Source organism: Sesamum indicum, linkage group LG3, assembly GCF_026168435.1.
Source record: "Sesamum indicum cultivar Baizhima isolate 11 linkage group LG3, ASM2616843v1, whole genome shotgun sequence".
NCBI classification, from domain to species: Eukaryota; Viridiplantae; Streptophyta; class Magnoliopsida; order Lamiales; family Pedaliaceae; genus Sesamum; species Sesamum indicum.
Genome location: NC_142659.1, coordinates 4,254,982 through 4,281,393, shown reverse-complemented (window position 1 = coordinate 4,281,393; position 26,412 = coordinate 4,254,982). Strand labels below are relative to the sequence as shown.

General features: G+C 32.0%; 3 protein-coding genes across 4 annotated transcripts; 1 reads left to right on the top strand and 2 right to left on the bottom strand.

Moving 5' to 3' along the window:
* The first annotated feature begins 250 nt into the window (after positions 1-250).
* On the top strand, positions 251-3,155 carry LOC105157220 (putative late blight resistance protein homolog R1A-10). The gene has a single exon (XM_088878267.1). It carries the CDS (start codon positions 379-381, stop codon positions 2,998-3,000), a length of 2,622 nt encoding a protein of 873 aa, XP_088734393.1. The 5' UTR covers positions 251-378; the 3' UTR covers positions 3,001-3,155.
* A 4,421-nt stretch (positions 3,156-7,576) lies between these two features.
* HCA2 (Dof-type zinc finger DNA-binding family protein) lies at positions 7,577-9,832 on the bottom strand. Of its 2 annotated transcripts, none has more exons than XM_011073563.3 (2): positions 9,608-9,832; positions 7,577-8,840 (listed from the first exon to the last, which is right to left on the bottom strand). In XM_011073563.3, exons 1-2 carry the CDS (start codon positions 9,656-9,658, stop codon positions 7,896-7,898), a joined length of 996 nt encoding a protein of 331 aa, XP_011071865.1. In that variant the 5' UTR covers positions 9,659-9,832; the 3' UTR covers positions 7,577-7,895. The 2 variants fall into 2 exon arrangements, with proteins under 2 accessions (XP_011071865.1, XP_011071866.1); XM_011073564.3 differs by having other exon boundaries at positions 7,577-8,837; positions 9,608-9,830.
* A 12,961-nt stretch (positions 9,833-22,793) lies between these two features.
* Positions 22,794-25,114, bottom strand: LOC105157218 (putative membrane protein At1g75140). The gene has a single exon (XM_020692696.2). The coding sequence runs from the start codon at positions 24,951-24,953 to the stop codon at positions 22,920-22,922; it is 2,034 nt and encodes a 677-aa protein (XP_020548355.1). The 5' UTR covers positions 24,954-25,114; the 3' UTR covers positions 22,794-22,919.
* Positions 25,115-26,412: the final 1,298 nt, after the last annotated feature.

Sequence of the window (26,412 nt, the reverse complement as noted above, 5' to 3'; positions counted from 1 at the left end):
AAAAAATTATATTAATATAATTTTTTTATAATAAAAAAATAAATAAACCTAAAATCAAGTGAGGATATTTTTCCACTAAATAAAAATATTTAGTGATAAAAATTTTATTTTATCATAATTATGAATTTTATAGTTTTGATGAAAATTATTATTGGTAAGAACTAGTGGTATTTAAAGTTAATTTAATGATAATTTAGTGACAATAAATAATTATGGTGATTATATTGTGTTGTCACTTTAAATCCGATTTAAGGAGCAGCAAGAAGTTGTTTTTCTTTCACAAACATTAACCATTTCACATTCTGTTGCTTCTCTTTTTTCCCTGCACGTAATAACCATTCAACAAAAAACCTCAAACTCAAAAGCATCACCAGCGAGATGGCAGTAGCAGCTTATGCAACTTTACGCTCCCTCTCACATGTCCTTGACAATCTCCAGCTTCCTCCTCGTCTCCGTCGGCTTCATGTCGACACAGATCGAATTCGGGGCCTGCAAGAGACTGTTCAGTTCTTGCTAGACTTTCTTGAAGCTCATTCCCAAAGAATAAGTGAAGAAATTGGAGTTCTGGGGAGGCAAATTGCTGATGCTGCTGCAGAAGCAGAAGAAGTTGTTGACCGCCATGTAGTGGATCAGCTTCGGTTTAGATCTGAGGAAGAAAGCCACTGTATGGCAGCCCTCTCATCTTTCTCTCAAGATATAGACAAAGTCACTGGAAAGTTGGATTCCCTCACAACAGAGTTGACGAAGATGGTGAAAGAAGAATGGGCAGTCGACGCCCAAGAAGAGCAGTGCATAGTGTCTGTGCCTCTCAAATCACCAAAAGTGAGTGGCAAGAAGACTACTATGGTGGGATTTGATGAACACTTGGAACAAATCGTGGATAAGCTCACCAAAGGTGAACTTGAGCTCCAGATCCTCCCCATTGTAGGGATGGGAGGGATTGGTAAGACTACTTTAGCTCAAAATGTTTTTGATCATCCATATACTGTACACTACTTTCCTAAACGAATTTGGCTTACAATATCTCAAGAATATAGTGTACGGGAAATTCTTTCGTCCCTTCTTCATAATGGAAAAAAGCAAGAGAGTAGTCAAACTTTGGTCGAATTAGGACTACGATTGTACCAAAGTTTATTCGGGGAAAGATATTTGATAGTTATGGATGATGTATGGAGTGTAGAGGCTTGGAATGAGTTAAAGTTGTTCTTTCCAAATGACGGAAAAGGAAGTCGAGTTATGCTGACTACTAGGGAGTCAAGCTTGGCGATTTTTTTGGGCTCTCAGGAATCTTATTCCTTAGATTTTCTAAATGAGGAAAAAAGTTGGAATTTGTTTTGTCCAGAAACCTTTGCACAAAAAGATTGTCCATATCTGGAATTGGAGGAAATTGGTAAAAACATTGCAAAGAGTTGCAATGGACTTCCACTAACAATTGTTGTACTCGGCGGGATGCTTGCAAACTCCAACATGACACGGGAATATTGGGAGTCTGTCGCAAAAGATGTAAGAACTTTTCGTAATTCAAAAGATTATGAGGGATGTCTAAAAATATTATTTTTGAGCTATAACAATTTGCCCGTTCATCTTAAACCATGTTTTCTCTATATGAGTATTTTTCCTGAAGATTTTCAGATCCGTATTTCCGAGATAACCAAATTATGGATTGCTGAAGGATTTCTAAAATCAATAAGAGGTAAAAGCTTGGAAGAAGTAGCAGAAAAATATTTAAGAGACCTTATTGATAGAAATTTATTTTTGAGTCTTAAATTTGGGTTTGATGGAAAAATAAAAGAATGTGGAATCCATGATCTTCTGAGAGATTTATGTTTGAGAGAATATGAAAAAGAACATTTCATTTATGCCCCAAAAGTGCAACATGTTGGTGCTGGTGGTGTGGAGGGGGACAAATGCTTCATATGTTACAATGGGACCTCACTCCAAAGGATAGATCTAAATGAAGTGCATGATGCCTCACAACTGACATCTCTTGCAAGTGTTTTGGTCTGTAACACTTGCAAAAATAAGTATCCGAATCTTAATAAAGCGAGAGTGGTAAGGGCAAGATTAGTGAGAAATTCGTGGGGGCGTCCTGCTGAAGTAGAAAGTCTGCACCCTACTAGCTTGCGGTATCTTGTGATGTTTGGTTTGGCTGGTTATGAATTTTCGTCTCCATCTACAATAGCATTACTCTGGAATCAAGAGACTTTTAGATTTTTCTCTGTTCCCGTTTTCGTAACAACTATAACAAATGTAGTGTGGGATAGGCCACAGCTTAGGCATTTTCTTGGTTTTGCTCACTTTGTTTTGCCTAAGGAAGCGGCCACTCAAGATTTCGTTATTATGGAAAACCTACATACACTTTCTTGTATGAGAAATTTCAGGTGTACAAAGGATGTCCTAAGAAGAATACCAAATCTAAAGAAACTAGGTATTTCCTATGATAAAAAGAACAAAACAGAATGGACGTACAATTGTCTCTACAATCTTGTCCGTCTGCAAAAACTCGAATCACTTTCTATCAAAGGTAAGTTTCTTCCATTGGAGAATCCCACCTTCCCGACTTCACTTAAGAAGCTGCGGTTGGAAGGTTGTAATATTCCTTGGGAAAAGATAATGAGTGTTGGTTCCTTATTGCCTAATCTTGAAAAGCTTGTATTGGAATCTAATTGGATCAAGGAGCCCGAGTGGAATCAAGTTGAAGGCGACTTTCCTCGACTCAAATTCTTGAAAATTTATGACGGTGATAAGCTAAAGCGATGGAGGGCAGAAAATATCCACTTTCCTAATCTTGAGATCCTCTTTCTCGAGTGCATGCTAGATTTGGAGGAGATCCCTGCAATTCTTGGAGATATACCCACACTCCATTCCATTTATTTGACATATTGTACCGATTTTGTCATCAATTTGGCAAAGCAAATAGTGGAGGAACAACATAGCTATGGAAATGAGATTCTTCAACTTTATATAAATGAAAAAAGGTATCAAGTTGGTAGTTCGTAGCCGCTAGGAATCAAACATGATATTGTCATTGTACCGACTATTTCATTTTATATTTTATTGTCGAATTCATTTTTTGTTAAAAGGAGAAAATTTCAAATGGATCTCTGCGATGTGATCCATAACAGTATATATAAAACCATGCATGTAATCATAGACATCATCAAATATTATCAGTAATGATTCTTATTTATCTTATCCCTATAAGTTTACATAAGATAGTTTTTGTCAGTTCAAAATGTAAAACATTTCATTATTGGAATTTGGGGTGGGTTTTGGAACGATTTTTTTTTTTTTACTTTGGAATGGTTTCAAGAATATAGAACTTATTTGGACCGGACTTTGGAGCGAATTTGGAAGGGCCTATAGTTGGCGTTATAAAAATATAGGAACGATTTATGGAAAATCATGTCAACTTGGGACGGTAATTGTATCGGTTGTTAAAAATCGTTTCTAATATCGATTTAGTCCAAAAAATATTTAATTTAGCAATTGAAATGGTTGGAAACGATTTTTGGAACGGCTACTTATGGTTTTTAGGTGAAATTTTGGATTGGTATCTGTAATACTCATGATTTAATTTTGAAATCATTTTTTTTTTATTGGGATCAATTTAGAAATTGTTCTTTGTAATATTTTTTTAGCAACGAGTTATTAAATAACACATTTATAGAACTGTGTTAGTAATAGAATTAGGAATGATTTGTATTATTTGGAACACATATTAGATACTGATTAGCAATTCTATTTGGAACGGTTCATCCAATTTAGGACCACTTTTTTGGGGCAGTCTTTGGAACGGATTTTTATTAAATTGTAACATTTTCTTTAGCATTACTAAACCCATTCCTAAGTTTTGAATTTTATATTTTTTATAAATTATTAATATATTTAATAAATTTGAATAAATAAATAAATAAATTTATACATTTTAATAAATTTTTAGATATAATTAATTTAATGTAATAAATTTAATAAATAAGCGGCGAAAACATATTGTTATTGGACAACATTAATTATGAAAATGGGACTATGGTCGGAGTTGATGAAAAATTACTAATGATCGAGAAGAAATTATGTAAGAAATCATCAAGAGAAGCAACAAAAAATAATGTCGATAGTACAAGTTCAAACTTAATTTTTAAAGTTATAGAAGTATAACTTTCAAACTTAATTTTCTAATTACAGAGAGAATAGAGAGAGCTAATTTCTCAATAAAATAAAAGGAAATTGCTAACGCATCATTGAATTGCTAAAGTGTCCGTCAATTCAAAGCATGTGTGTCTCTATGTGGCATTTTCGTACATTGAAATCCAACACATGGCCTAATTGTATATAATTTATGGCAGGGCTGGGAGTAGGGCTTTTTTTTTTATTATTTATGTTATATAAAATAATAATTTTTTTCATAATTATTTATAAAATAATAATTAGTTTTAGAATTTTGTGTATTTTTACTCAATAATTTTATGTGTTTGTATTTTTTGTGTCATAATATATTTTTATTGAAGCTGGTTTACTGAGTTATATATTTTATTTAATTTATAATATATTTTAAAGTGTGTAAGATTATTTATTACATGCATGCATGGATGACATGTCACGAAAATTAGTATAAAATATAAATTCTAAGCATATTTTTACGCAATTTTATCTTCTTTTCTTTTATACGTGGGGGATGAGATAAAACAAATATTCACTTCAAGTGCCAAGTCATTTTTTAATGCCACATAGGACAAATTAAACCAGTACAAAATTAATGGACTAAAAAATATAATTACTCAAGAAAATAAGTCCAGTTCATTTGCCACATCAGACTTTAGTGCCACGTGACATATAAAATCCCCAAATTTATTGACGTGTGTCGTGCACATGCTAATTTTCGGTGAAAATTAAAAAAATCAGCCACCAAAGTACTTGATTAAAGTATTTTTCCAATGTAGTGTGTAAAAAATAAAATAGTAGCACTCCACTATTTTATATAAATTATATTTTTATAATTTTTTTGAATAATACTAAACTAATTATCCCAATTTAATTTAATGGTTGATAAAGGAGCTCAAACTTGTATTGAGGTTCAGTATGGGTATTTATTCGATAAAATAGAATTGAATTGAAATTTTGAAAAATCAAAAATTCGTTTGCCAAAATGCTACACTGAGACGAAATGGTCCATTCGATCTCAATAATTACAGAACTTTTTCTTTTGTATTTTAAGAGGTATTCAATAAGTCGAACTTTTTATTAAAATACAGGAAATAGTTAAAAATTAAATATTAAAAATAATAATTACACTTTTGATGTGTATCGAAATTCAATCGCACTACAATGGTCAAAAGATCTTCACAAAAATCTTGAAATCATGACACGATATAGAATTAAGAAAGGGTATCCTAATACATAGTCCACTAAGCGGGTTGGTTTCCTTGCAGCATGGCTGGGCTTGCTGATGGGCTAGTTGCTGAAAGAGTGGGCTCTTTCCCTTGGACCTATTTGATCAGTTTAGGACTAACTTGTAAAATTAAAATTAGCATTTTGATTCTTAAATTATTAACTGTATTACTAAATGAGAATTGAAAAATGTTTGAAATAACGTAAGATAACGGTGATATAATTAAGATAGAGTATGCGAATATGGAAATGAAAGCTAAAGTAATCTCGTGGAGCGCAGAAAATGAGCAAGAAACAAATATCCTTGCTATTTTGTTGAGAGCGAAAGTGGACTAAGTGTTAATGACTTGAGTTATCTTTTTTTTCCTGCAGTATGACCTCAATTTATAGAGGGATGCAGAGTAAAATTTGTGAATTAGTTATAACAAGCTATATATCACCAAAAAAGTAACCAATGTCCGTTAGCTAACTCACAAAAAGTACCCAAACCTGATTTGGACTTATCTTAACACTATTATGACCGTTGAATAGTCATAGCCTAATCAGGTCAAAAATTTGGGAAATAGTTGCTAGCTACATGATCTGGCCAATCCAACTAGTATCGGGGGAGTTAGCTGAAGATCTTCTAAAGTAGCATAGCTTGTGACATGAAGAATCTGTTTGTATGACATTGTTCCCGATGTTCGTCGAATATCGAATCAGACCTTTTTTGAGCCCTGTCATATCAATTTAAATGTGGAAATATTGATACATTTGGCTTGGGCCAATAGGATTGGGTGGAGCCCACTTTTATTTTGGGCTTTTTTGAGAAAATAATTTAGGGACATCACTTTTAATTTACTCTGTTTAAATTTTTATTAAGTAAAATAACAAATATGGTAAAAAGTAATAACTTATAAATATATACAGTAAACATAAAATAATATATCAATATTTACTACAATTTGGTATGTCGAGACTAAATATAAAAAAAATGAATATCAAATTCTAAAAAATAAAAATAAAAATCAAATATTAAATTAAAATTCTCAATACAATTTCCATATATATCAAATTTTTTACTTCGATTGATTTATTGAAGCGTGAACACCCATGAGATACAGTAGACAACAATGTTTTGAAAATCAAACTAGTGATTGAGCCAGATAAGCAATTAGGTTATTGAATCACTAGTCTGACTGATCGAACCTGATTCCAAAAATCAGTTAACCCAAAATATATTACATACATGGATTTATATTTGTAACATATCAATATATTAAATATCAAAATTATTAAACTTATTTGGTCGTTAGATGTGGCTTTGTCCCACATTTAATAAAAATAAGCAAAAAATATTTTAAACTATAAATATGAAAAGTTTAAACCAAATTTATTATCCCATATTGAAAAAATATAAGCTAAAATTTAAACACTTTAGACTATATATATAGAAATTTAAACCAAGGATTATCCTATATTAAAAAAGTATAAATTAAAACTTAAACACTTTAGAATATAAATGCAGAAAAGCTTAAGCCAAACTTATTATCCCACATTGCAAAAAAATAAGACAAATTTAAACACTTTAAACTATAAATATGAAAAAGTTTAAGCCAAGTTTATTGTCCTATATTAAAAAAAGTATAAAGCAAAATTTACACACTTAAAACTATAAATATGAAAAAGTTTAAGACAAGTTTATTGTCCCACATTAAAAAAGTATAAGACAATTTTTAACACTTTAGACTATGAATATAGGATTAAAAAGTTTAAGCAAAGCTAATTGTCCCATATTGACAAAATATAAGCCAAATTTAGACCCTTTTGGCTATAAATATGAAAAAGTTTAAGTCCAAAAATTTTTGAACTTCATGAAATAATAATTTTTTTTGTCAAAATTGATTTTTGACCGATTACCAGGTCACTAAGTTTGGCCAATTTTAATCGATCCTCACCGGTTTTGGCCACGTTGGTTTTGAAGGTATGAAATGGGCAGCACACATGACCAGTTCCTGATTGAACCAGCCAGTTGAATCCGATTCTAAAAATCATAATGGACAATGAAGCCGACTGATCATCTTGGGAAAATTCAAACCCAAACCTAGTTCAATCAAATTGAAATCAACTATATATCAAGTGGCATGATTAGTGCACAGTGTACCTTTGAATTGTCTTCGATATGTCATTAATATTAAATAATAATTCATTAACACAGGAAAAGATAATTATCTGCATTAATGATAAAGATTAAAGCACTTAATTACATTAATTATAATCATACTCGAAGACTTCCACAATCCCCTTTCCACACTCACCTACTAATTAAGCCAATTAAAATAGCAGAAAAACAAAAGATAACCTCATAATTAGGTTCACTAATCTACCCTAATTACCCTCTCATTTCATGCTTAATTATAATTAATTAACCTCCCCATGCATCCAACATCACCAAATTAACCCTACCTACGCAAGTTCTCAACACTCGTGATTACTTATATAGTAATTAATTAACATTAGATAAAACTTTAAACCAATGGATTCGTCGCTGAAGATCCGTATCCATTCATCAACCCGGTCCAGGATCCGAGCCCGCCAAAATTATACCCGAATGTGTCCTTCCCTGCATCAGGGTTACAAGCCTGCTGCTGATCATGCCATTCAAGCGACAAGATCTTGGCATTTGGCTTCACATCATGAATCTCGTGGTGGTTCTGATGATCCAGATGATGACCGTGATTCTCATCGTACGGCAGCATCAGCCTCTGGCAACTCTCGAGAACACTGCTCCCCGCCGCAGCGGAATTAATCCCGTGATCAAGAGAAGAGAAGCCGAAAGGGGAGCAAATGCCATGAAAATCTGCAGCGAAGCTCTGTCCAGGCATAATCCCACCATTCCCCATGAAAGCGTCGTCGTATTTGTTCTCCATCATGAAGTCGATCGGGGTGGGATTGGGTGCCAGCAGCCCCAGCGACGATGAGAACTGGAGCTGATGATGGTGATGATCGGGATAGTTACCGAGCTGGAGATGATCAGACGACGAGGGGATGTTGTTGTATGGCAGCATTGGTGATTGGTTGAGGATTAACGGAGACGACGAAGATGATGAAGAGTGGTTCTGGTGAATTTGGTGATCGGAGGATGAAGACGAGGAGGGTTTTTTTGAGGAGGAGACCTTCTTGTTTTTCCGGCAGCCGCCGCCGACGGGGATGTTGCGGAGGGTGCCGCCTTTGGTCCAGTAACGGCGGCAGGTCTTGCAGAAGTATCTGGGCTGGGAGAGGCTGTAGTTGTTGTAGTAGCAGAACTTGGTGTGGGTGGAGTCGCAGCGGGGACATTTCAGGGACTGCTCATGGGGCGGCCGCAGTCGCCTCTCGATCAACGGTCTGCTGCATGCGAGGATGCTGTCGTCTCCTGACGGTGTTGTGATCGGTGACGAATCCATTCCTGTGCCTTCCTCGGAAATTGTACCCTGCTTTTTTCACTACAACGTCAGTATATTCAATCTTTTATTTTATTTAATATATATATACACATCATATATAAATATAGCATCATTTATTTTATTTAAAATAAATCAATAAATTATACACACAATTCACATATATTAATTAAAATAGAAGATTTGCAATATAATCGAAATAATGCACACATTTTCACTACACAAACAAAAAATGTATAAAATATAAGAAATAATTATCCAGACGTCTGTTGAAATTATACAGTACAAATTCTTTTCGACCATCTAATCCAGTCATTTTTGTAATACGACTAAAAATGAATGACATGTTTATGCAATTATCTTTAAAATGTATATTTTAGAGAAAATGTGAGACGAGCACACACACAAGGGTTGTTTGTCTATATGTGGAAAATTTAGAAGAATGAAGATGAAAATGACAACAGTATATATAAGCACTGTGAATTGGGAAATTGTACTTGCAAGGGAAGAGAGATGAATGTGAACAAGTTGAATTGAGGGAGTAAGTGTGAAACGCGAAGAATGGACAACGTCGAATCCTTTATAACCAAATCAAAACTATCCGCATCACAAGTGTAATTACACTGTCGTATATATAATTCATCATTACTTATATACATAAATCAATCACATGATAAATATAACATACTCGCTGTTGATAACAGAAATTACGTCCCTTTGAGCCATTTATTTCCATCATCGGAAATCAAAGAGAGAGAGAGAGAGAGAAATGCATGCATGGATTTCCATTAATGTTGTACCTGGAGCCAGTCCGATGAATCCATGCAAACTTGCAGAGAAGTAATGCCCATCGACTTTGACAAGAACTCAGTCTTCCAACCCTATTTGGTACTTAGAAATGTAGAAGAGGAAGAGAGGGTGTGGGTGTGAGATTGCAAATGCAGGGGGTGGAGGTGCATTGTGAATAAGAAGGAAGAAAAAGTGGGGTGTGGTGGGACTGACTCACACTCACTCCCTTGCCTTAGTCCCCCCCACTCTTTCTATATCTTCTCACATTTAATCAATCATATAATAAGTATTATTATATTTCGATTTAATTAACATATTAATATATTAAAAATATAAAATAATAAATTACAATAATTTTTTATCTAATTAATATGTCAGTATGACTGTAAATAAATTATAATAACTCATATAAAATGAAATAAGTACACACGCTCTCATCATAGTTAAGCAGGACTACAGGGGTTTTTTTTTATGGAATTCATGTTATATTAAGTACTTTTATAAAATGAGTGTATAAATGATTAACATGTACTTTTGAATTTTTTGAAAAAGAAAAAAAGTAAAGTATTTGTCAATCATTCATGCAGCTTCTCTAAACGACCAACTCTTGGTCTCGAAAATTTAGTTCGATTCTATTTTTTGAGTATTTTTTAAATATATATATTTGAGAATTTTTATATATTTGATTTTACATTCTATATTAATGTAAAATAATTAATTAATGATATGCTAAAACATTATATTATATAAAAATAGATTAATATTAAGAATACTTTAAAATTGAAAACAAATACAGCCAAGGAAGGGTTTACTACTCCCTCCTCACCCTCCACTACCTCATTGGCAGATAGCTTGAGGGGTGGGGCCCACCAGCATTCTCAAAGGGGGCACCAGGCCCCACGTTGTGGATCATCCACGGCTGAAATTCCGTGTTCAAACATAGAGAAGTAGAATGTGGGGCGGAGATGAAATGGGTTTTTGGGCGCGTCAGAAATCACGGCTGTCGTAGAAGTCTACGTCTGACGTGACAAGCGAGAATTTTTGGGTCCAAGATAAAGAGAGAGAAACAGAAGAACACTATAAAAACCGAAAGCGCACTCCAATGGCGGGACCCAGTGGGGGGCCCCACTCGCACTCCCCTCGCAAGCAAAGGATAAATTCCCTTCTCTATCACGTGTCTCATTCTCCTTGATTTTGGGCCTTTGTTTATATTATTTAATAAAATTAAGTATTTTTTAATTTGAACATGAGGGCATTAGCAAATATTTATGGTCATTATAAATATTTTATTATTATTTTTTAAAAAATTATATTTTTTTTAAATTAATAATATTTTAGAAATATTCTTTCTGACATTCCATTATAAGGGTATTTATTAAATGACCATTAATCTTATAAGAGGTGTTTGTAATTTTTCAAACAACGATTAAGTATTTTCATCTAAAAAATTAAAGAATTATTTAGATAAAAAATAATTTATATGGTATTTTCTATCTCTTGCTCGTCTCATCAAATACAGATATTTTTTGTTATAATATTTAGCACGTGAAACTCTTTTTCATGAATAAATAATAATAAAATTTGAGCTCGATACCTCTTATTTTGCATAACTGTAATATCATATGAAATTATTCTTTTACCTCAAAATTAAATTTAAATCTTTAAAATATAAAATTATTTAATTATATATATTTTTAATCATACAGAAATTATAATTAATTTAAGTATAATAGAAGCTAAAAATCCTTTTTCAGAGTTTAGGTGGTTAATGCTGTTGGCCGCTAAAACGTGTTTCACCTTTGGTCAGAAACTAAACTATTTGTTGTCGCATTTTGCTGTGATTTGATTGATCTTGACATACTTTTTAAATTACTTTTTTTTAATGTGAATTATCCGTCTATTCAATATATTGCACATTCAGTGTAATATTTACATTCTATATAATCAGTTCAATACGATTAAATAAAGTGTTTTTCTTTTTTTTTGCATTATGAAAACTTGTTTTAATTTAAGAATCCGACACTAATTATTATTTAGGTTGAATAATTCTAATCTAAATAAATAAAGTATAATAAATATTTTCTTTTATCTTATCATATAAATAATTTATCTAGGATTAAATTAACATTGAGAATATTGCGTGCAACGGATGGGAGTATGTGGTTGTCCTACTAGGTAGCAATCAGTCCCGTACACGTTGATTATGGTTAATAGTATTAACTTTATCCCGTACACGTTGATTCTATGTGGTTCGAAAAATTATACTCAGTCCCCCTAATGTTTGTTTTCGTCTAACGAAATTATCCATCTGAGTAATAAAATTTATAGAATTTGCTAACATCACCAAAAAGTCGAATGAAAATCCATAGTCACTGTCGATTGATTTATTGCAAGTCAAACAAATCTTTTCTGACCAAACCACTTTTATAAGGATAAAGACGTACCCCATCACATACATTCAGATATAAAAATGTATAAACGCAGTTTAGTGAGAAAATATTTATTTGAACTACAATAAAGTCTAAGAACATAAAAAATATATGTTTTTGCTAATGTCAGCAATTTTCGTAAATTTCACCTAATGAAATAGGTACATACTAAATAAAATTATTTAAATTATAAAAAAAATTAAACATAATTATCTCTAGAAATTATGCATATATAGGTAGGTTATACTTTTGAGACATTGGATACTTGAATGAAGCTTCATCCTTTAAAGTACTAATAATTGCTATTATTTTTATTTGATTATATGTATATTTTTATGTTTTTGATTGGGACTAATGATATGCTCAAGTGGCTGAAAAAGTGATACATCCCTATCCCTTTTTAATTTACTATACACATCACATTCACCCACTAATTAATTCCCATTTGTAAATCAATCATAGGGTAATTATTTTAATTTTTCTATTTAACTTTATATTTTTTAAATAATTTATGCCTATGATTCTAATTTTATATATCAATATTAGGTCTTGTTGAAATAGTAAAATTTTATTTTTATGGAGGAAACAACGGTAAATTTTTATATAAAACTGCAAGCGACAAGTCGATTAAACTAATGAAAATAAATACGTATAAGAAATAATCATTGACTTCGATCACGCAATAGTTGTTGGGCGCTTGCGAGTGTGATTAAAATATTTGTTATGGCTGGTTTTCAGTTTTTGCATTGAATTATAGTTAATTATGATTAATAATAATTATTTACCACAATTTTCATCCATATGTAATAAAATTGTAGTCAATTGTAAATTTTTTTCAAGTGAAATATTACCTCAATTTTAAAAATTAAAGTTTCTTGTAATTATATACGTATGCGTTAATATATATATATACATAATTTATTTAAAAATAAATAAATCATTGTAAAGCAAATTATGACAAGAAAAAATAAATGATGAAAATTCAAAAATTTGAAATAAAAGAGATTCCATATTCGAAATGTCGAAGGAAGGAAGACAGAACAGAAAAAGAGAAGGAAAATTAATCTTGAGAATGAAGCTATATCCAAACGATTCTTTAAATTGAACTTCTCTTTTTGTACCTTTATCTTCGATTAAATTTTTCTTTTTTTTTTGGGATAAGTTCTTTATGATGGATTTAAATTATAATGAAAAGTTTAATTTTGATGTTAAAATAAAGTCTGAAAAAGGAAATAAATGATGCTACCTTTCTTCTCATGCAAGGTTGTCCTTTCATCCCCAACCAACATCCAAGGAAGAATTAACTGCACTAATTCATACTACCAATAATATATATATATATATATATGTGCGCGCGCGTTCGATTATACTTGGATTTATCTTAAAATAAGAAATTATATCTTTTTTTTCAAAAATATGTTAGAATTAAACTTACACTTTTTTTCAAAAATTCCTTATTTACACCTGATCTTTTTTCATTAGAAGTTGGACGAAAAATATTGATATTAGCAAAAAAATTATATAAATTTTAATTTTACACATCATTTAATATTTTGATATGTATTTTTATACTTAGAAGGGAATAAATGGACATTTAATATCTCCTTATAAGTATAAAATTATTATATGGGAATATTAAATGAGGAAAAATTTATGCATTTTTTTTTTCTGATGTCAACATTTTTCATCCAAATTCTAACGAAAAGAGGTAGGGTGTAAATAATAAATTTTCGAAGAGGATTTAAGTGTAATTTTAAAAAAAATTTCCAAAAAAATATAATTTTATATTTTCAGAAAGAGTCTAAATATAATTAATCCTATATATATTGATGTTGTCTTGTGGGCAAAATGGTTGGAGGTGCTTAGGACCATTTTATTTTATAACAAGGTCCCTCCATTGATGCTAAAGGGGGTCAATTTTTGGCCCTTCCCTTTTTTTTTTCTTTTATGTTTTTAGGTTTTGATGCATGCCCATTGTTTTAATTGATCTGAGTTTTTATTGATGTAAAGTATGAGTGAGTTTAAAGAAAGTTGTTAGAAATCTAAATTCTTATATTCTTTAAAAGCTTATTAAATTTGTGAACTTTAAATATTTTAGAATGAATATATGTTAATTTCACTGCAAAAAGGATCGATTAATAGAGATGGACTTTCGACAGTCAATAATCATTGCATTTCCAACGATTTTGGCAAGTATTTTGTGATGGATTGCACTTAGGACAACAAGTGTGTGACGAAAATTTAGTGACGGTCGACCAGTCAGAAGTTCTGTTGCAAATTTGGTGCAATTTGGAGGGAATCTACCTCGCTGCAATCCAATGAATTTTCCAATGTAATTGTTGTATTATTGGGATAGACGACGATCAACTCCTCTTATCGTGGCTTATCTATCAAAATGTGCGACGGTTTTTCAATAAGGTCTAATACGATTAACCTCTTGCCGTTTGAAAAAAAGTCGGAAAAATTAATTTGTGTTGTATTTCTTAAAAGATCCATAGGAAAAATCCATGCCACATACGCTTCTTTTTCATTTTTATTTTTTTTAGTGCGTATATATATATAAATAGAGAGAGAGGGTACATCTTGAATAATATTGCAACAACTAAAGAATTTATTTCGTCTTGCTTTTTTTTCTTTCTTTTATTTTGGTAAATCCATGTTTGATTAATTTAATATTTTATTGAGAAAATATCAAAAAAAAAGAATATTTTTTCCCACTTTAAATGATAAGTAACTTAAGCTTTATAGATTAACTTTTTCCTTTATCTCTTCATTTTTTGGCTTTGAGAATTTAAAATCCAAATGCAGCTTAAGAAGGAAAAAAAAAAACAAAAAAAAAGAGCAAAAAGTTTAAAGTGCAAAACTCGAAAACCACAAACAAATTCTCTCAATTTACACAAATACAAAATACACAAAAGAAAGTATCCAAACTCAGTTTTTGAAATCTTTCCCTCCAAACATGTCCTTTAGCGTCGATCGATCATAAGAAAAAATTAAAAAGAAAATACAACATAAATTGGGTAATTTTCGTCCGCGTGATTAAGTGAGTGTTTATGGGAACTTTTGAAAAACGTTTTTCAACTTTTTATTTTAAAAATATACTTTTGAGATATTTGGAATATCAGCTTCTATTTTTAGAAAGTATTTGCGAAAATTTTTGCTTTTAAAGATGTTATTTTGTAAAAAAAATAAAAATAAAAATTGTAGTATAATCAAAAGAGAGTAGTATTAAAGGCGATTTGTCGTCGTGTGTTAAATTATAGTTGCTTATGTTTACACGTGTTTGTTTGTTAATAATATTTATTTTTTAAAAAAATATATTATTTCGAATTGGTATATGTCATATTTATTTTTTAAATATTAATAAAAAATTGAGTATTTAATCTAATAATACTCCCTCTAACTAACATAATTGTTGATATATAGAAAATAATTAAACTTGCATGATTGCAAACAAAAAAAAAATACTAATTAACCATATCAATTTAATCATATTCTTTAATGATATAGAAATGATATAATCAGATAACATAGAAAATAAAAAATAAAAAAATTCTAAAATATTAATTATGTGAAAGTGTTAATTTGATTATTGTTTAAATTGTCCAAATTATTTAAAAAATTTAATATCAATTTCAGAAACACAAATTTTAATAATAAATTAAAAAGTATAAAATTAAATTTAAGATTATTATAATAAAAATAAAATAGTCAAAAATTAATTCGGATATATTTGTGAAAAATATATTCAAACGTGTTTCTCTATTGGTTTAAAAGTATATTTTTTAATAGTTTCAACAAAAAAAGTTAATACTCTAAACACCGTAAAAATAATTTATTAAAATCAAAAATTTAAAAATAAAATCCAAAATTATCATAAATATTTTTTTTAAAACTGCTAAAAAAAGCACTTTTAAACTAAAAAAAAATAAGATAAAGCTCTTCTAAATGCTATGGCTTTCTGGTCATTAGTGGAGTATGAATCCAACACAGAAACCTGTGCAGTCAAACTGAGGACATGCTGACGTAAGCATCTCCCCCCTGGGGCAAATGTGGGGCCCCCGACAGCCCAACAAGACACGATCATGAGTTCACAAATTTTAATGATCATCATACCCACAATGATGCAATCATATGCACCTCCCACCCCACCAATTGCTTTGTGTACTTCCGTCAGCAGAGAGTAAATTATTCAGTGTGAACAGAGCATTAGATTAAAGACATGGAAGGAAGATTGTGATTGGTGTGATATTTGTTCGTCTTTGCATGTGAATGCCTACGTGTAATTAAAACACAATTGGAAGATGTAATCACTGTGTTATCTATATGTGGGCAGGCACGCATTCCCACGTCATAGTGTGTGTGTGCGCGCGCGCGTGAAAGACCTAATTTAGACACAGACGAAAAAAGAGGAAGACAAGTTTGAACCGAATAAACATAGGAATAGATGATGATTATGATGATGATACGGGAATTAATAATTAGTAGATGAATCTACCAAATCTTGCTTCGGATCACTAAATATTCATGCTATTCTAGGTTGGTGATTCGGGCCTATGTCTGAGTCTAGTCAAATTGTAATAAAAGAATGTATGTTATATTTACTGACTGTATTTATGGCAATCCTCAAAATTAAAAATAATTATAAACTGAAAAACAAGACAATATCAGTTTTGTCGAGGTAATATGTAGCTCCAATTATAATTTTCGACGTTTAAGTTAGTGAAAGTCATAAATAGGAAATGTTAAGAAGTGATTTTAGTCAAATCGTGAACGTGTGTTAAAAGAAATATAGTGAAAGAGATAGTTGCAAGACATAAAATTCTCCTATTACTCGGTTGCGTAAGATTTGTTTCTATTTCAAAATATTGTTTTGAGTTACTACAATAAATGTCACTCGTCAATTATTTATACTAGGATACCTATAAAATATTATAATGTTATGATTTTAATCCCGACAGAGATAGTTGGATCAGCATTGCTGAATGCGGATGTAATATTAGGTCAAGTTTAACATTCGAGCAGAAAAGGGTTGAAAAGTTAAATGTCGGTACCATACATGCATATTTCTTTTTCTTTTTTTTTTCTTTTTTTTTTCTTTTTGATGAATGAGTGATAACCTGTATATATGAAGTCCTATGTACTAATATAGTACATATCCATGTGACCTTGTTTGGACCTCTCGATGATCTCTTTATGGACAGATGACATCCCGATAAAGTTATAAGGTTCGGTTAGACATAACTCGTATAAAAAATTAAAAAGAATTTATTTCTCAGAGATAAAACCATCCTTTTAGGATTTATTTTATTAAAAAAGATATTAAAAAGATAAATTTGATCACTTTGTGTGGCCGCAACCTTGATTTTTTAAAATCGATCTGTTAATTCTGTTGATCAATATAATTCACGTCTTACCACTCACATTTAATAAAATTTCTATGTTATCATTGGATGAGGACTTGCTCGTCAGAAAAATTAAAAATCGGTACTAATTTAACCTTATATTCTCAAGTAAGTTGACTTCAAATTGCTCGACTTCATAAATAGTAAATCACTCTTTCGTATCTATACTATTATAAAAGTCAATTTTTTAATGCCCAAATTCACCCTTTAATTTATTCTTTTTTCTAAGAAAAAATTTGTCAGAATAATAATTCCAATGTTCTTTTAATAATCCCATAATTGCAATTTTTTTTTCCTCTCGACCCACTGCTCTATGTTTCTCTATCACCTACTTCTCCAAATCCACAATTATAATTTACTTTTTATCTTTCACCTCACTGCACATTTATGTTTTTTCAACGGGCTTCTTTCTTTCTCATCCTCTCACGCCACCATACTTCTCTATATTTTTTTTTCAGAAACTTTTATTTTTTAATAAATACATAATTATAATTTATTTTTTCTTCCTTACTTCACTTCATGTTTCTTTTTACAAATTTCATTTTTCTCCTCATCTCAAAGCACAATTCATTTTCATATGTTGTGCGGGGACCGCATGTGGCAACGACTAGTTTAATCTATATTATTAAAAAGTAAAGAGATGTAATAGACATAAAATAGGGGTTCTGACACCGATGCACCAATATTTTAAAATTCCAAAATTACTCTTCAATTGATAAGATAACTAACTTATTCAACCTTTCAACTTTTATATTAATTTAACTATCCAAATAATACATTTCATATATTTAATTTTTATTTGTAATAATATAAAAAATTATTTATTATATAGGAAAAATAAATTTTTAGCCTCTTAAGTTTGCCCTGTATCACTTTTGATCCCATTCGTTATAGGATTAGCACTTTTAGTCCCATAACTTACAAAAATTAACACTTTTATCTTGATACACTTTTACATCTATAATTTAACAATACAAGTCACATGCTTAGCACGTTGTCATTAAGTAACTTTGGTTGAAGGAAAAATTGGCCTTTTTCAAATAGTAGCATATGAGTGCTTCATTTGGACTACTTGATTCATTTGTGAGAAACATGACTTTTTTTGTTGCTTCTACTTGGCTTCGACTGGTAGAAATATAAGCATGATAGAATTCAATATTTGTGAAAGGAGAGAACTTGCTATGTTTTTCGCGTTAATTTCCTTCTAAATTTATTTTTCCCCTTAAAATGTTACACTATTCCCCAAAAATGGCTCCAAGTTGGAAAGCAAATTTTCTCTCCAGTAAAAAATAATTAATGATCACATGCTAGATACGTGCGCTACACCCTTAAATTGTAGGGGAAAAAAATGAATGAGCACCAAAAGTGCTAAATTTTGTGTATTTTGGGACTAAAAGTGTTAATTCCATAATAAATGAGACCAAAAGTAAAATAAATTTCAATTATCGAGTTAAAAATATTATTTTTCCTATTACATACATTTAAAAACGACGTGCTAATAAAAAATGAATAGTGTGTGTGTGAGAGAGAGAGGGAGGGAGAGAGGGAGAGAGAGAGAAAACGCATGCGGGAATGAAGTAAAAGGGTAGTGGGGTGAGTGCGGGCGACCAAATACAGAAACAGACACCCAACATATATTCCAATATTCTTCCAAGCCATTGACGGATCTATGAGGGTCGGCCGACCGAATCCTTTTATCCACGCACCCTCCAATTTTAGTATTTCCACTCCATTTTCACTACCGCCACGCTTTTCTACTCTCCACTTGCAACTTCTCATGATTTTGTTTTTCTTCTTTTTTGTTTATAAAATCCATTACTTACATCATCCGACACATTGGGATACTAAAAATAAATACATACCCTACAAACTATTAATTATATTAATAATTTCATATCAAAATATATATTTAAAGGTAAATTATAATTAGCTTCTCTAAAATTTAACATAATTATAAATATTTTTTATTTTTTAAAAAATTATTAAAACTCTTGATTTTAACAGCGGTCCAACAACTAGCTGAGTCCCTTAGTTTTCATTAAGTTTTTATCTATTTTCTGTGTGAACTGATCAAAATGTTCTCATAAATTATTAATTATAATTTTACTTATTACAAGTGAACAATTTTTTGTATGAATTTTTAAAGTTTTTCATCCACCAAGTGAATAATTTTTCTTTATGATTTTTAAAAATGTCAATTTTTTTAAAAAAAAAATATAATAAGGGCAAAGATGATAACTCCAAACCTCCATTCAAAGATTATATTTTCTGGTATTGGTAATTTTTCAAACAACGAGAGATTATGCAGGTCGTTATAATTTATCCTAATTTAAAGATAATAAATGACAAATAAAGATTATCGTCGATGCAGGCACGCATCCCATATCGATTGCACACAAGAAGCTTAAGTGGCGCATATATTCTAAAGCCTTCTTCCTAACGAGATGTCTTTTTGAAGTAAAAACGTGATACTCATATAAAATTAAAGTAGATAATACCTGACGAAACGAGATACGATCGCATCGAATGTCAGAATCAATTATAAAAATCGATGTGGATTCATAACATTTCTTGATTAACAATTTTGAGATCTCAATATTACTATTCAAAGAAGGCTTCATTGTGAACCCGAATCAATATTAAGGGAAACGATTTGTGATGGGGTCCATGTCGTGATGCGCGTGGTACAACCCCACCGGCTGTCTGTTTCCTTGTCGCCTGTTTGTTGCTCTGATTACAGTAGATGGTGTGATCAAGATTCAGTGACTTGTTTGTTTGCGTTTGAGGTCCGAATTTCCGTCTTGAGAGATCTGTATTTGATTCGTTCATCAGTTTTTAGTTAGTCAAACGCAGTCTTGATAATTAAGGCTGTCAAAAAGTCAAATCAAGTCGAACGTCCAAATCTATTTGAAATACTATCGAGCTTGAAAACCTAACATTACGGTTTAATCATAACTACTTGTCTTATTCTAGACTAATTTGGACATTTCCCAAATTGGTTACAAAAGTCAACAGTAAATAGTATCGTAAATTAGTCAACCAAATAAATCCATCCATATAACCGTAAATTACCTCTACCGTTTCCGTACTTATCCCAAATTTTATCGCACTTTAATCTGTCCACCCATGATCACATCATTCAAAGTAAAGGAGCCCTAAATTAGCACGTATTATTAGTTATTGAAAATATAATAACGCACCTACAACGAGTACACTACACACCCGATTAAAGATATAATGCGATGCACGTTTACACCCGGAGATCATACTACCAAATTATGAATAATATTTTATTTAAACTTTGACGAGATTCAAACTCACAGTCCCATCTTATGAAGTAATGGGACCATCATTTCGAACATTAAATCAAAATCTAATTATTGTGTTATAATTAGAACATGCATAGAATATTAGGGTTTCACAACCCCTCAAAATAATCTAAGTCAACCATAACACAGAGAAATGAAGGTGCATTTCCATATGATCTTGAACTATATATATATGTATTACATTATATGTATTAATCTCTCATACTACATTTGAATGAAATGATTTGCACTTGAAATAACAAGTCCAGATTACTTCCTATGAACAAAAGAATATGAATTTCATCAATATTCTATAAAATATAATTCAAAATATCAGTTGAAATATCTGAAAAAAATTTAATATGAATTTATCTGAACAAATCTAAATAATTCGTAATTAAAAATTTTGAAATTTTTACCATCGAATCTGTCGATTCAAACACAATATCAGTTAGTTTTTTAAGGTTGTGTGTTCGAAATTGGAATCGGGCCCAACCCAATCCCAACCAACCCAAGTCTAAACTAATGGGCCAATGAGAACAAAAGTTTGTAAGATTGAATAAGCCCAACTAGGGTCCAAACTCTCGCGATAGCCTGTTTGTTTGTATTTTCATTCTCAGTCGAAAATATGTATTTTAAATTTTGTATGGATTTTTGTAATATGTGAATGTGTTTGGATTAGTTAATGAGTTTGTATTTTATATTGAGTTGTGGTGTCAAATTAATATATTTTCAATAAAAATGAGTACATACTTTCACTTTAATTATTGTTTTAAAAATTAAAAAACTGAAAATAAAAACACAAACCAAACAATAACTTAATCATTCATATTATTATGAGAGCCAAGCTTAGTAGACCTATTTATGAGTAGAAAGAACACCAAAGTCTTGAATTAGAATCTCACTAAAATCATACTATAAAAAATAAATTAAAAAAAGAAAAAATAATAACGAGATTAATAACTCTTCGTTATATTAACAACTTATACTTTTAGATAAGATCGGCGTTCAGTCAAAAGATTATGGCCCCATCTTGCTAACGATGGGGCCCGGATTTTATAGTTAGGGGGCCAGGGGCTAGGCCCTAGTCCTGATGTCTAAGAGGTTTCGCATGCACCTGGAGTCTTTTGTTGAAATCTCGTATTTCATCTCCTATTCCGTTTTAGCTATGGATCTCGATGTATCATTCGTATGGCAAGTGTTTATTTAAGGAAATTTTTCGCACACTTGTCTTTCATGGTACAGTGAAAAACAAGATTAAACATGAAACTGCTGACAGAAGATCCTAACTACATCCGTGTCCGTAACTACTTCTGTCGGTGTTAATGAAAGTCAATCTCGTCAACCCTAAAAGAAAACGAAACACACACACACACACACATATATATATATAGAGAGAGAGAGAGAGAGCGACTGACCAATTATAATCAAGGAAATCAAACCAAGCTCGTAAAAGGACAAACATGTCGCCTCAACTGGATCAATGCAACCACGAAACAGATGAGGAAAGGAATAATCATGCACCCGTCAACGACATTGATACCATGCACACAGTTACACATCAACGACATCAATACCATGCAACGGATTTTCACGACAGTCACCAACCGATTAGCAACAAGTTGAAATACTCCGAACAAGTGAGGTCTATTGGGGTCATCAGTTTACCTATATTCCGGAAACAGACATTAGATATCAAGTAATATCATTACTGATGTGCAACATCTCCAGTCCAATATACAATTATTACATGTGGCATTGTATAACATCGCTGTGAATCGAATAGATTCTTTCAATAAAGAGGCAAAAAGCTTAAGATTTTCTCAAAGAATCATTGGAAGAAAGTTTTATTGCTTCTTACCTCATATGACGGCTCCCTCCATCAGCGACCGTCACAGGAGATTCGACCATTCGCAACCTCAATATAGCAGTCGAGCTTTTAACTGATGAGCTAACTTCTTTGTTGTTTTAAGCATGTATTAACAGACAGAAGCAAAACCATTTTATGTGAGAACCCGTTACTGCATTTTGTAACAAAATCAGAACCTCAACGTGTTCTATGACAACTGCTTTGGATTTCTTGATTATTTGTTTTTCGCTATAATGTTACAAAATCAACTAGCTAGAACCTAGTTGACAGGTAAACATAGTGATTAGAGTACAACATGCAACATGCACGCGTTAATTGCTATCATCAACAACTTGACTATTTCCGAAAAGGCTTTCCCTTCTCTTGGGGACGCCCGCAGACTCAACATTGGACCCCCTAAATTTCAACTCTGAAGTTGCTCTAAATCGGGGGTCAACAGGAGCAGGTCTAGAGTCCGCATCGGGTCCTGGCCTATAAGAATTGGCTGTGCCACCAGGAAATCTTGGTGGAGAGACATACCTAGAAGGACCTCTCAAACCACTGCCTCTTAGGTCCATAATATCAGACGTTCTTGAAGTATCAGTAAAAGACCTGTCGCCGCTGCCAGAACCCAGTGGTGCTCCACCTGTGACGGATGCAGAACTGAATGGGTCATCAGGACCCCAAGAAGTAAGAACTTCCTTCTTATTAGCGAAAAAATGCCATGCTCCAAAGAGGAAAAGAATGAAAAACAGAACCGGACTCGTCCACAAGATGCTGTTGAACTCATTCTTAAAAACCGGAAGCTTGGACCGATACATTGCCACATAGCCGTTCCCAAGACTAACAATAACTAGCTTCTCGTAGTCGCTCGCAATTAAAGGTGTTTGCATTCTCTTCTCATCCTCTACATCAGACGCTTGCTGATGTAAAAAAGATGCTATAATCTCATCAAGGCCGGCAGAGAACACAAGCCTGACACCACCAGACCTAACATAATGCTGAGATGATACATTGTACACAACGACCTTCTCCCTGTTAGCAATCAGCAGATAACCTTTGATTGCATGTAAAGCCATAGGTTTGTCAATATCCAGCTTCCTCTTTGATCGAACCCGACACTTGAAATTCATTATATCCCCTAACAACAATGTTTGGATCAACTCACCTTCTAATGTGAATCCATACGCCTTTGATCGGTCCGTGGCATCAAAAACATAATTCTTCGCAGAAGAACTGTTAAACCCTTCACATTCAGACTCCCTCAGTTTCATCGTCCTCAAATCCAAAGACCCTGCTCCAGTCTCCGTCAGAAACAAAAGCCTTTGCTTCAAGAAAGCAATCGGCGGTCGACTGGGAGTAACTGTCCCATATACTGTCCCATTCTCCCTGAAAACAACAATTTTACCACCAGCATCGGTTGCCAAAATATATCGTTTCCTACCAACATGGTGCACTTCTAATATGTTAATCTGTGAACCCCCAGACTCGGGCATATCAAATTTCCTGACTCTCTCCACGTGGAGCGAACTCCATTCGTCACCAGTTAACGTCTCCCAAACCCGGAGCATCAAAACAATGCCATTTTCATGTCCAGTGATGATTATGCTCTCATTCTTGTAAACCGACAAGTAAGACACCATAGCAGTAACGGGCGACCATCCCTCCGACTCCAAGAATGTGTCAAATTCCAGTGCAACATCCCCACTCCTCAAAAACACATACAACTTACCAGTATCATCCCCAACCGCGAAATATTTACTGAAACCCTCAAAATCCCTATATGGCAACACATTAAAGCAAGTCGGGCTGGATCTCAACTTCACTGCTGACACAAACTGAAACCTCTCCGACCAAAATGTATTGTACTTTTTCACTAACACCGGCCCCTCCCCTCCCCCTCTTCCTGCTCCTCCCTTCACCCCCTTTCCATGCTCCTGCTCCTCCCCTTCTTCACTAGGAGTCCTCGGCTCTTCTCTTCTTCTCTCAGCATCCCTTGTTTCATCATGGGATGACGATAAAGGCAACGTATTTACTTTCTCCAGAGCCCCAGTAAACCGGGATTCCAACTTATCAACAAGCTGGGTCAGATTTTTAACTAACTCTTCAAGCTTTTCCAATTGAAACTGCTGTTTTTTCAGCAAAACAACATCGGGATTCTCGCTTTCTTTGTCAAGTGATTTTTCCTTAAAATTATTGCCATTTCTACTGTCTGTTTCGATTACTGAGTTCGAATTCGGAGATGGGTCTATGTCTGATGCAAGAACATTAAGGCACGAAAAACATGGGGAATAAAACGAATCGGAAAACAGCAAACACACACTTAATACAAACAGGAACTTGCCTTTCCTGCGCGAAGCGGCCATTCAGTTGGATTCTTGGGGATGGTGGAGCAAACGTCTGTGATGGGCTGTGACTGTTACTTGGGAGTTTGGAGCTGAGAGTTTCTTGAAGGTGAGATCTAAAGAGTGAGGATGGGGTGAATGTGTAATTTTCAAAAGTTTTATGGGGTTTCGTTGGAATGTTTTGTCCGGACAAAGGCTAGAAATGGGACTCGCCGGTTCGGACCGAAAACAACGGCGGCCACGAGAGTCTTCTTTTTGTCATAAAAGATTAAGTTTTTATTACGGTCATGGGCTATTTATTTTTTCATTTTTCTTATTTAATTATTTTTAAATGTAATAAATCCAAATATATTTGTTGTAAAAAATTCTCAATGTGTCATTACGATAATTTGTATTATATTTCCTCATCAAATTAGTCGATGTAAAAATAATATTCTCATCAAAATACATGGGATCGAGATTTTTTTAGTCAACGTAAAAATAATATTCTCAATAAATAATATATGAACAATTAATTCATAATTTATCACAACAAATAAGATCTTTTACAATACCATTAAAAAAAAAAGACTCCTCACACTATATTTCTTGCAATCTCGAATTTTATGGAGCAAAAATATTAGAAAAAAATATCATCCATTTAATTTTGAAAGATTCGAAGAATATGGTCATAGAAGTATAAGTATATCACTAAATAAATCTATTTTTTATTAGTTTTTCGGTCAACCGTTAGTAAAATTTTAGAATATTTAAAAAAATTAAAAAAAACACCTGAAATTGAAATATTTGAAAAAAAAATAGCTTATTATCTATAATTTTACTATAAGCTGCAAAAATTAATAAAAAAAATATTCATAACTGTTAACTTAAATTAATTTAATTTAAATAATTTAAAAAAACAAAAACTGTGAAATAAAACACTTTTTTCAACTTATTTTCAATGATAAGCTGATAAATATTTAAAATAAGCGTTTGCAAACGTTAAATTTCCTCACCTTAGAGTACTCAACCATAATTATAAGAAAATATTAAGATAAAAATCAAAAGTCCACAGAAAAATGCCAAAGAACACTTTGACTTGGGTGGTGACTAAGATTGGGCTGCATGTCAGCATCAAACGTACATCTCAAAGAATATTCAAACATGATTCACTACTCCTAAATACTTTTCAGGTACACATTAGGAATATTCATAAAATATATATATATTTTTTAAAACAAACTTACATATGACTGACGTATTTGATGCATATATGAAACTCGATACCAATGAATCTATACGAATTATATGGTAGAAAAACATATAAACAGTGAAAATATCATAAATTCAATTGCGGGATAATTTGTATATATATTCTTACTTAGACTACAATGATTTAATGACCTTGATGCACATATAACCGGTAGCCCAAATTTTCTTCAGTATAGCATCATTCTGTTGTACAAAAAATTACTAAATTCCGATATATATCGACCAGTGT

Excerpts from the sequence above, each read along its gene's own strand:
- LOC105157220 (XM_088878267.1), top strand. The coding sequence starts at position 379 with ATGGCAGTAGCAGCTTATGCAACTTTACGCTCCCTCTCACATGTCCTT.
- HCA2 (XM_011073563.3), bottom strand. The coding sequence starts at position 9,658 with ATGGGCATTACTTCTCTGCAAGTTTGCATGGATTCATCGGACTGGCTC. Across the intron at positions 8,841-9,607 it reads ATTCATCGGACTGGCTCCAG|CAGGGTACAATTTCCGAGGA; the intron begins GTACAACATTAA and ends TAGTGAAAAAAG.
- LOC105157218 (XM_020692696.2), bottom strand. The coding sequence starts at position 24,953 with ATGGCCGCTTCGCGCAGGAAAGGCAAGTTCCTGTTTGTATTAAGTGTG.